This window comes from Rutilus rutilus (genome assembly GCF_951802725.1).
Source record: "Rutilus rutilus genome assembly, chromosome: 3".
Lineage (NCBI taxonomy): Eukaryota > Metazoa > Chordata > Actinopteri > Cypriniformes > Leuciscidae > Rutilus > Rutilus rutilus.
In genome coordinates, this window is record NC_140211.1 from 36,672,933 (window position 1) to 36,685,190 (window position 12,258).

The 12,258-nt window shown below is 37.3% G+C and overlaps 1 protein-coding gene across 1 annotated transcript in view; it reads left to right on the forward strand.

Moving 5' to 3' along the window:
- Positions 1-12,258, forward strand: part of col4a6 (collagen, type IV, alpha 6) — a 116,092-nt gene that overhangs the window by 81,465 nt on the left and 22,369 nt on the right. The window contains exons 14-25 of the mRNA XM_084404330.1: positions 209-266; positions 367-422; positions 603-647; positions 735-788; positions 875-935; positions 1,099-1,209; positions 6,615-6,764; positions 7,050-7,139; positions 7,249-7,406; positions 7,637-7,816; positions 8,019-8,202; positions 9,422-9,472. Coding sequence (XP_084260456.1) covers positions 209-266; positions 367-422; positions 603-647; positions 735-788; positions 875-935; positions 1,099-1,209; positions 6,615-6,764; positions 7,050-7,139; positions 7,249-7,406; positions 7,637-7,816; positions 8,019-8,202; positions 9,422-9,472 — 1,198 coding nt within the window. The remainder of the gene's footprint in view (positions 1-208; positions 267-366; positions 423-602; positions 648-734; positions 789-874; positions 936-1,098; positions 1,210-6,614; positions 6,765-7,049; positions 7,140-7,248; positions 7,407-7,636; positions 7,817-8,018; positions 8,203-9,421; positions 9,473-12,258) is intronic.

A 12,258-nucleotide genomic window follows, 5' to 3' on the forward strand; every position in this document is an offset into this window, starting at 1 on the left:
TCATTAAAAACTTTTATGGTATTTTCTCACTAAAATACCTGAAAACAAAAACAAAACAGTTTAAATATCTGCAGGAGGAGTAAAACAGCTATTTAATGCCCAGCCCAGTCACATGGTACATAAATATGATTTAAATATGATTTAAAACCACAAAGTGACATTGTGAATGCTCAGTCTTCTTTCTTCTCTTTCTCTCTTTCTATCTCAGGGTGACAAAGGCTATGCCGGTAATCCAGGTCTTCCTGGGAGACCAGGACCACCAGTGAGTAATCAAAGACAGCTTTTTAGCTTTTTTTTATATGTTGTCATTTGAAACTGGCCCACAAATTCCGTATTTCTTTGCGCATATGCAGGGCGTGACTTTAGGTGATTTTAGAGGTGAGACTGGTGAAACGGGAATCCTGGGCTTGCCAGGCTCGAGGGTAGGTCCTGTTACTGCTAGGTTATGTGATTCACCATTGGGTACAATATTTTAGATGGCTCTTTGTCATTTTACATTACATCTCATAGTTGTATGTTTGTGTTATGTGTTCAAGTGTAAAATCCTGTATTTGTTTTGAATCTACCTGAATTTCTTTTTCTGTGTTATTTATTTATGGCAGGGTGCACCTGGTCTGAATGGTCCTCCTGGGCTCCCAGGAAGAAAAGTAAGATATGAAATTCTTCAATCTAAACAATTTCCGTCCAACGGTATATGATTATTATATACCAACCATCTCCTGTTTCTTCTGTAGGGCTTCAATGGGGATGAAGGTTTTACAGGCCAACCAGGCTTTCCTGGCCTAAAGGTAAGAACGCAAAACCAGAAAAATACAACAAATATGTCACAAACAGAAATATGTTTCACAACAGCATATTTGAAATTAATTTTTAGGGTGACAGAGGAGACCCAGGTCCACCTGGACCGATTTTGGAACCAGCAGATGGAATTAAAGGTATCAGGAAATATTTTTCACTTTCATATACTTTCATGATCTTGTGTGAGGTACTGTACTTGCATCTTGTAATCTCTCATGCACACACACACACACACACACACACACTCCTATGTGTGCTGATGAACAGTCTTCAGTGATTATTTAATTTGCTTGTACCTAGGTCCTCGAGGTGATCCCGGCTTTCCTGGTTATCCGGGGATAACTGGAGATACAGGTTTTCCAGGTTTTCCTGGTCAGCCTGGTCCTCCTGGAGCGCCTGCTTTTAACACAGGTACTAGTGACAATCATTTTAATGCTTTATCACTGCAATCATGCAGCTTGGTGAAGAGAATGTACTATGACTTTTCTAAGTGATCAGACCTAATTTCTTTGTCTTTAGGACAAAAAATTGACAAAAACAATCTCATAGAATTACAGGAGGGATCTGAGTCATATCTAATTACTATATTATCTGAACACCTGTGCAATCACAAGGGATAGGAATTAAGAGAAATGTAACAATTATTTTAGTATTTTTGAGGAAGAAATATTTGGGGGGGAAATAAATGCAATTATACTGTAAAATAATGACAAATTCAATAACAAATTTAAATCAGTACTTGCACAAGGTGTTTATGCAGACTTTTTAATGGCTTTTTTCAGAGCTGACTAATGAGAGTAATTTGTTCAGGAATCAGTTTTACTACACTAATCAGACTATATTAGTCTAGATGGAAATAGGGGTCCACGCGCACCCCCTGGCTTTTTTTATGCCACTTGATTTTTTTACAATCATTCAAGTGTGATTTTCAGAATCTGCCAGGTACCAAGCTGAAATAATGTCCCAAAGGCTTAATTTTTAACCCTTTGCTGCACCCGACTGGAACCCGAAAAATAAAAAAATGATGTAGAAAGTGGCATAACATTTGAAGTAAACAACATACAGAGACAAAATAACACATTTTCCCATACAATTGTGACCCCAGGAATTTAATGGAATGGTCATTTTTGACATTTGACAACATATTGACCCTATTTCTGGACAAAAATAGCACAAAATGGCCAAAGATGTGTAGAGGATCAACTATATTTTCGTTTTCTCAAGTGCATAGGATGATTTTTTTTTCACAACCTGTTATTTCTTTATCATTCAAGTGTCTATTTTAAGATTAAATTGGGTACCAAGCTGAAATAATGTCCAAAATGCTTTATTTTTAACCCTTTGTACCAAACCCGAAAAATCTAAATATGATATAAAGTGGCATAACTTTTGATGTAAACAACTCACAGAGACAAATGGACACATTTTTCCATACAATTCTGACCCAGGGAAATTGGTATTTGTTATATTTTACAACATCTTGACCATCTATGGTCAAAAACAGCAAAAAAAGCTCATTTGACAATGTTTTTATTATACTAATAGCAGCCTGAAATGGAGTTTATTTTAACCTTTTACTGCATAATTTAAAACGCAGTGCAGCTGCACAGCAAACACAGCAGAGCGTCTAGCTTGCCCATTGGCTGTGCTGTGGCAACTGTTTCAGGCGGTCGTCGAGACCTCTGTGAGAAGTGGCGTGGCTCACTGGCTTCTCACCTAAGTGCACAATCTGCTAGAAAAAGAGGCGATAGAATTAGTATTCAGTAACAGTATTTTGTGTGAGAAAGCTTTATGCGAAAGGGGCGTGATCACCTCATTAATATGTAAGCTTTTCACACCTGAGAAAGACAAAGACACTCCCTAATGGCCCTATTTTAGGAGCTATCAGGCCCTATCATTCTGAGTAACCTTGCACAAAGAATGAGGAGATTTAAAAAAATGGCTTTTTGATTGTTTGGATTTATTTACAACACAACATAATCCAAGTATGCACAACAAATGACAAAAAAGCACACTATTCAAAACAATGATCCAAAGACAGAGACCTTTGTGCCATTCCTAAAAACATTGTACATACCTTTCATTTCCAAGGTGTTTGATTTTCACTTTACCATGTTCATATACAGAGACTCATGTGAATGTTGAAGTCAGCAGGACTCGGTGGCATCTGGTCCCTGAAAAAAACAAAACAACCTGTGAACATACTGATATCAAGAGAAACTATAGGGAATATAGTTCTAAAATTTATTGGGAATAAATTTTAGATTTTTCTGGTTAAAATTGCTTTTTAAAATTCACAGAATACACACACACACAAATGTTTCCAACAATATATAATATAATGAACACCAGGTTTGTTGTGCCTTGTAAGCATAGGCTATGCACAGTGCTGCATAAAATAATAATAACAATAACCTATAGCAGCATATAAATCTTCCAAAAGATTTCAGTAACAACTACGCTAGAGAAAAATATATTGATTATCATGTTACTTCAAATGTTTCCATTCGTTATGATGATATGAAATGAGATAATAGTAAAACCATGAAGCCTTTATTTGGTGCGTTTTGCTTTTCAAACGCGATCGTTTCAAACGCGATCGCGATACATTCAAAACCAGAGCTCGCTCCAAAATATTAAACATTATGGTTACCATATTATACATATCTACGTTTGAGCAGATATCCACAAACACAGTAACAGTAAACACGGGTCCAAATATTATAATATTCACCATATATCTAGCAACAGTTCAACTGCAATGTGAAGTTTATGCAACAATAACATGAACTAATAATTAAGAATTTCTTACCATCTTTAAGACATCTTTCTTGTCTTCAAATCGCGTTCTTTTTCTTCTGAGGTAAATCCAATGTAAGCTCACGGCACGTCTTTCAAACTCGACGAAAAGCAGAGACGTGAAGTTTGTTGGTGCTTTGTTTTTGAGGTAATGAGCGCGTTCGCGTTCCATGTGGAGATTTGCATGTGAATGTCTTTTGCGCGCGTGGGCGTAGTCAAATAAAAAATAATTTGCTGGACATCTTGTTGGTTTTATACAAATGACTTAACAGAGAATATTTGTTTTCAGTTTGAATCTGATCATTTAAAAGTACACACTTAAATGTTTATAAAGGTATATGGCTCATAAATGTGTGACAAGTATTCGCTGAGTTTTGTTTCAGTTTATAGACGGTTCACCGTGACGGGGAGGCAGAACGCACACCCTGTTTATTTTCTTTATTTTACAAAAGCACAATATTTTGATTCGATTGTAAGTGGACACATACAAAAGTAGAAATATCACAGATTCTTTTTTCATATTTCTTTTTTCTGTATGACCATAAATGACGGAGAAATTTAAGTTTATTGTACTACTATGTGAAGAAAATCCAGCAAAACGCGCTGGCGCGTTTGTCGACCTCAGAGGGTTAATATCCTAATGATTTTTGGCATAAAAGAAAATCCGATAATTTTGACCCATACAATGTATTGTTGGCTATTGCCACAAATATACCCGTGCAACTTGTGACTGGTTTTGTGATCCAGGGTCACATTTAAACCTGCTATTTGGCCAGAATAGGCTTCCTTTATAGACTAAGGTCACGCCCATTTAGGCGCGCTCTGACGTTTTGGGCGCCAAGTCATCTGATTGGGTCGCACATAGGTTTTGCAGTTGCCGCAGCACAGCCAATGGGCGAACACAACCTGTGTTCGCTGTGCAGCTGCACTGCATTTTAAACTATTAGCTTCAATATTCTTGAGGAAAGGAGTTTCCCACTGCGTATTAGCTACGCAATACGAAGTGACCGTTCTCGAAAGGGAACCTTGATTTTCCAGTGTCTTCATGTACAAGTTGCACATGGGTCTTAGCTGGACAACCTATTTGCATTCAATCACATTCCTAAGAATGTAATCCTTTACCACACGATACGACTTGTTATGTGCTGCTATCTTCTGGGCCTGCAGGCTGTCAATGTTGTCTGCTGCCTTTTCTGCCCTCTCCCTTCCACGCTCATGGGTTTGGTACTCTGTGTTGAAGTTGTTTCTGCATGGTGGATGATACTTAGCTTCCATTGCAAAAAGGTCCTTGTCCTGCACCTTGTGATAAAGAGCCTCTTTCTTTAATTCCTGTGCCCTAGGTTCAATAACTTTCCAGGCTGGTTCCTTGTGTTTCCAACTCTGAAACTTTGTAAGCTCTTCAGTCTTGCCCTTGAACTTGGATTTTGCTTTGTCACAGAAAATGCACTGATTGGGAAACAAGGAACACCTTCTTGGAGCTCCTTCAGATTGAATTGACAGAAATTTGACATGGCGCAGAGAGTCCTTTTTCAATGATAATGATTCACCAGATGTAGAAGCCTTTGACACTTGTAAACAATCTATTTTCCCTGTAAAGCTTTTATAGCAGTATTGGTGATAGCCAATTGTATCCAAAGGCAAGTCCTCTAATGTTAATGTAATCTGTTCACAAATATCCATCATGCGGTATGGTGAACTGGGTGCTTCACAGAGTCTCATATCTCGGATACTGTGTAGATATGATAGCTTCTTGCTTTCCGAAAGCCTGTGATTATAGTAAAAACTGTTGAAAAATTACTTTAGGTTATGACTACAAAGGTATATCTTAATTATAGTTTCAAATACTTACTGAAATTGTTCCAAAAGAGAGAGCAGTGGGAGATGGCGATCTGCAGGTACCAACTGACGGCCACCGACTGCCAACTGCAAAGCCCCAACATTCCCAAACTGGCAGTTAGTCAACTTTTTGGAATTTTTTGGAATTTTTTCTGTAGTTTTTTTTTTTTTTTAGTTAATTAGCTTTGTTTTGTTTACTTCAAAAGTAAAGCTATCTTCAATTTCTTCAGGTTCAGGATAAGTGCAGTAAAAGGTTAAAATAAACTTCAAAATTTAAATCTAAAATAAAATTTCAGGCTGCTATTAGTATAATAAAAATATTGTCAAATGAGCTTTTTTTTGCTGTTTTTGACCATAGATGGTCAAGATGTTGTAAAAATGAACAAATACCAATTTCCCTGGGTCAGAATTGTATAGAAAAATGTGTCCATTTGTCTCTGTGAGTTGTTTACATCATGTAAACAATTATGCCACTTTATATCATATTTAGATTTTTCGGGTTTGGTGCAAAGGGTTAAAAATAAAGCATTTTGGACATTATTTCAGCTTGGTACCCAATTTAATTTTAAAATAGACACTTGAATGATAAAGAAATAACAGGTTGTGAAAAAAAAAAACATCCTATGCACTTGAGAAAACGAAAATATAGTTGATCCTCTACACATCTTTGGCCATTTTTTGCTATTTTTGTTCAGAAATAGGGTCAATATGTTGTCAAATGTCAAAAATGACCATTCCATTAAATTCCTGGGGTCAGAATTGTATGGGAAAATGTGTTCATTTGTCTCTGTATGTTGTTTACTTCAAATGTTATGCCACTTTCTACATCATTTTTAGCTTTTTCAGGTTCCGGTCGGGTGCAGCAAAGGGTTAAAAATTAAGCCTTTGGGACATTATTTCAGCTTGGTACCTGGCAGATTCTGAAAATAGACACTTTAAGGATTTAAAAAAATCAGGTGGCATAAAAAAAGCCCGGGGGTGCGCGTGGACTCCTATTTCCATCTAGACTATATGGTCTCAGTTCATTAAAAAAGAACCCTACAGTCACTCAGAATTTATTAGCAACCACATGGCAATACCCTGGCAACCATCCACAACACTCATGTCATGGCAGTGAGTTTTGCAGAATTTACTGTATATGTCAGTATTATTTTAACTGTTAATCTGTGTTGTCTATTCAGGTCGTCCTGGCATCTCTGGGTTCCCTGGTAGTCGTGGACCCAAAGGACAGAGGGGAAACCCTGGTCGGGATTCATTTGGTCCTGAAGGTCGTCCCGGAAGTCAGGGTCTTTCTGGATTTCCTGGTCTCCCTGGACCACCGGGCAGTTCATGTAAGCTTTTGCATATGATGGTCATCATCTTTTTAATTTCAAGTTACGTAAAAATATGCTTTGGGTCGTAACATCTAACTTTACTGGTTTCATTCAGGTCAAAATTAAATCAAGATTTGACAAATTAGATTGCACCAGCAAAAGTCATTTTTATTGTTTAGATCAAGTAGAACACTTCCCTTGAATTAGCAATTGCAGGTTACCACTTTTTTTTATAGTAACAGAACTTGATAAATGTCGATCATGAGATAAGCTGATGGTTGCTTCTTATTTAATTTTTTCTAGTAAACACGTTCTCTGCTGCACTAGCTGGTTTTCCGGGTCGGCCTGGTCCAAGAGGACCTACTGGAGAAAGCGGCTTTAAAGGGTTTAAAGGTAAGGAACTCTGTTGTAGAACTGAAATGAGAAGTATTGAGTTTAAATTAGAAAATAATAATAATGGCACACATGGACTTCTTCCCTACTTGACCCTGTGCCCCTGCAGGAGAAAATGGTGACTGCAACTGTTTGGGTGGAGGAACGACGGGTGCACAGGGACGTCGAGGGCCTCCAGGGCCCTCAGGTTTCCCTGGAGCTGATGGTGTGAAGGGAGAAATTGGTGACCAAGGCTTCCCAGGATCCCGTGGATCACAGGGTCTTGATGTAAGAGACTGATAAAAAAAAAATTGCTATCAAATTGACTGATGTTGTGGTGGTAATTTCCAGACTTTTGCAAAACAAAAAAAAAGTCAAATTTTCTTGAGTTTGCGTTGTATTCATTGATCATGGAATCGCAAACAACTGGAGGGACTGCTTTGAGGTTTTAATTGGGATTATCAGGAAACATCCTCCTAAATATTGCTCAGTTTTAATTGAGTCTTGCTTTGTTTTAGGGTCGTGCGGGTGAAAGAGGCTTTTATGGGCGTAAAGGAGAGAAAGGTAATTCTTTCTTCCCCCAAGGTAGAGGACAAAAAGGTGATTTGGGTCAACAGGGTCTGCCTGGGCCACTTGGAGCAAGCGGCAACCCCGGAAGGGATGGATCTCCGGGCTTCCCTGGACAACCAGGTCCACCTGTGAGTAGATAGGCTAATTTTCATTTTCCTTTCTATCATTTCATTTCATCAGCTCTGTTGTTCCTGCCAAAGAAGATAAGTGGCCCTATTTGACACCAGTAACTGTTTATAACATTATTTCTTCTTGTAATTCTGCTTCTAGTACAACTTTCAACCATTGACAGCTACATTTTTAAACATATCTAAATTTCTTTCTCTACAGGGGGACTCTGGTTTTGGGGTGACTGGAGATAAAGGTTTTCCTGGTATCCCAGGGTCCAAAGGTCGTCCCGGTTCCAGTGGCTCTCCTGGTATTGGCTATCCTGGTGTAGCTGGGTTCAAAGGGTCACAAGGTGATCCTGGATTCAATGGTCTTCCTGGATCACCTGGACTTCCAGGTTCTCCAGGTAAGTAGAAAAAACACTTTAGTAACACTTTACAATAACTACACAGAATGAAATATTTTATTATATACAAAATAAATTATACAGCTTACATGACATTATTTCTACATTTTTATGTCATTATTATTATTAGTGAATAATAATATCACATAAAATGTATGTGATACATTTATTAAAGTATGTACTATACTATGTAGCTTAAATATTCATACATTGTGAATTGGATATACACAATTGAATGTAAACGGGTGGATAAAGAGCATTTTTGTTAATATAAGCAGTTAATATAAACATTTATATATTGAATACATGCATAAAACAGTGTTACGACTTCACATAAAATTGTTTTTATTTTATAAATAGGCTAATTAAACCTATGTAGTTATTGATGATGCAGAAATACTGTTTAATATTATGTATTAGCCAATACAATAGAAATGCATCACAAGATGTCATAAGACCTCCACGTTTTTATCTCTTTTTAAATAAATTTGGCATGTTTAGCTTGTTTTGTGGGTTTACATTGCTTAGTTTATTCAGTACAGTGGTTTAAAACGGCACATTTGGTCATTTTTAACCCAGAGAGCAGTCTTACAGTTAATTTAGTTAGATTGCCATGATCTTTCCTCATTTCAGTTGATTAAAAAAATATTCAGTGTTTTTTTTTTCCTGTAGGTATCCTGAATTGCATAATTGAACAGTATAAGATGAGCTAGTTTTAAAGAGCTTCAGTTTAGAGGTTGCTACATTTCATCTTGACAAGCATTCATCTTGTCAAGCGTTGGATGTGCACGAGTGTGAATGGGTGTGCAAATGAATCTTGACATTTTGCCTGTGCCTAACATAACTTTTTACCTCTTTGCAAGCCATTCCATTCGGAGAGAAATTGAGCAGATGCAATTAAATCATAAGTCTTAACATCCATGTCTGAATCCCCAAATCCTTTCACTTCTTCTGCATGCTCTCCATCTCTCTCTTAGCAATGGAATGGCTTTGACACAGCCATGCACATGTTCCCCTTTTGATTTCTTTATTTGCACTGCTTTAACTGAATGTGCTGGAATATTTGAATGAGCTTTTTATTTCTCTACTAAAGGTACAATCATTTTCATGCTTATGCATTTGATTTCTTGATGATGCTGCCCGAATGAACTGATTCATCAATCGATTGATTGACAGCTTCTCTTGCAATCTCTCTTGCCCTTGCATGTTGTCTGACTAGGTGACAGCTGTGGGCAGGCGGGGCTTAATGATGCCTCTTTGGAAGAGGGAGGTGAGATGAGAAGCCCAGAGCTGCAGCCAGTATAAAATAAATCATTTTCCAATGGCCTGACTGTATCAGACAGCTTAACTGTAGTGTCCACCAAATCTGACCATACTTTCATTATGACTTTCCTATAGCTTGAGGTATCTAATTCAGTTAGATGCTTGCCATTCTGGAAAAGTAGTAGTTGCCATAAAACAGCCCTCTTTTGCCAGTCATTTAACATAGTAGAGGTCCTGGGTAAGATTTGTATGCACTTCATTTAGCGGAGAATATCTCAACTGTTATAGACTAATATGACCCTATTGAACAACGTGGGATGTGTGCCAAAATCTCTACCCGGGATGAAAGTCCTGAAAATGACCACAACCGGTGACACTATTATCACACTACAGGTGAAATGGACTTTTTTTTTTTCTTCATAGATATCCTCATAAATTTCTACCAGTTTAATCTTCATATTAAGAGAAATACTTTTTGTATTACACTTTGTCTTGAAAATAAAATACAATTTGCAAATTAGGCAATATCTCATTAAATATGCGTACATATAAACCCTTGAAGCTACAGATTTTCTGAGGTGATCACAATGTTTACAATGACCATGTAGTGTAAGTGTAAGAATTCTGGTTTGATATTTTTAATTGTGTCTCTGTAGATGTTCAGTGTGGATGTCCTGGGGGGTGGGGGTGGGGGGTGTCCTGTTTTGTGCTGTATTGAATGGAAAATTATAAATACAATTGTATACAAACAAGGGACTTTTTTAAAAGAAAGAAAACAAGCATTTGATTAATATACAGACATTTTATATCCAACCTTGCTATTATCATTGGAACGTTAACTTAAAGTGAGAAATACAAAACATGTTGGCAAAACATTCTTTCAGTTTTGATCCTACTTGATCTCAGTGCCGCTTTTGACACTGTTAATCACTCAATTTTAATTACTCGTCTTGAAACTGTTTTGGGGGTTTCACATACTGTACTTGATTGGTTTAAGTCCTACCTTTTTGATCGGAAGCAGTTCGTTGCTATTGGTGGATTTAGATCTGAGGTTAATGTTGTGCAGTCTGGCGTCCCCCAGGGGTCAATTTTGGGCCCTCTTCTTTTTAATATGTATGTTTATCCTCTTGGCCAGCTTTTGAGATCACTTGGTCTAAAATTTCACTTCTATGCAGATGATACCCAGATCTACATTCATTTTAGACCTAATGAAATTGTGCCTGTTAATTTTCTCTCTGGGTGTATTTCTAAGATGAAGGAATGGATGACAGATAATGTTCTTTGTCTTAACAGTGAAAAGACTGAGATTATGCTTGTTGGTTCACCCCACCAACTACGCAAAGCAGAGCCGGTCACTCTAACTCTTGATGGCTCAAATGTGGAGTTTCAAACAAATCTAGGAGTAATTTTTGATGCCAATCTAACATTTGAGCCACATGTTCTGAATACTGTTAAAATTTCATTCTTCCATCTTAGAAATATTGCCAGATTGCGTCCAATGCTGTCGTTTACTATTGCTGAGAGATTGATAAACACTTTTGTGTTTTCCCGTATCGATTACTGTAATGTCTTGTTAGCTGGCTTGTCAAAAGCTACCTTAAACAGAATGTAGGTTTTGCAAAATTCGGCTGCCAGAATCCTTACTAGAACTAATATACGGGACCAAAGACTCCTGTTTTGGAGTCTTTGCACTGGCTTCCCATTAGGTTTAGGGTGGACTTCAAAATTTTGATGCTTACTTACAAGGCACTGCATGGTTTGGCACCTCAATACTTGACCGAGCTTTTAACTCCATATACTCCAAAACGTGATCTTCGTTCTTCGGAAACTGTTCTTTTAACTGTTCCCTCAACTCGTTTAAGATTAATGGGAGACGGCTTTTTCTTCATTAGCTCCAAAACTTTGGAATTCTCTACCGACTGAGATTAGGCAAGCTAAATCTTTTGGTATTTTTAAATCACAGCTTAATTTTTTTTTTTTATAGGTTAGCTTTTAATTGATTTATTGTCTTTTATGTTTATTTTACAGTGTATTATGTCTCTTTGTGTGCTGTATCTTTGTAGTTTTAATTGTTTCTGTACAGCACTTTGAGATGTACATTTAAAGGCGCTATAAAATAAAGTTATTATTATTATTACAAAACAACAGGTTTATTCCCTGACCCTGTGTTGCAAGGTAAAACTTTCGCAACAGATTCCATGTATGGAGATGATGATGAGAGCTCATTCAGTTATAGGATTTTTACAACTATTGCCTCCCTTGCATTTGCAGTACTTGCAACAACGGATACCAGCTACCCGACAGGGACACCCATTCTTGTGTGCACACTTGCCACACGAGCAGGGATCTGGCAAACCTTCAGGTTTTGAGATTACAATCTCAGGGACTAATAAACTGTCCTTTCTTACAAAACCATAAGCATCTGCATTTAAGATCGAGGTGGCGTCTGTAAATGGTGCTTGGACCCAAAACTGCTGTTGATAATAGGCTTTTTGTATATGTTTTCTTGCATTAGTTGAGGTGCAAGCGGTCCTCTCAAAGTCAATCTTAAAGGCATTACTATCGAACGCAGCAATGCGCAGGTCGTCAAATTGTTTTTTAGCCATTTTCTTTATATCAAATCAGTGCTTACACTCTTCTATGACCTTATAATCATGGTATTTTCAAGACAAAGTGTAATACAAAAAGTGTTTCTCTTAATATGAAGATTAAACTGGTAGAAATGTATGAGGATATCTATAAAGAAAAAAAAGAAGTCCCATTCACCTGTAGTGTGATGATAGTGTCACCGGT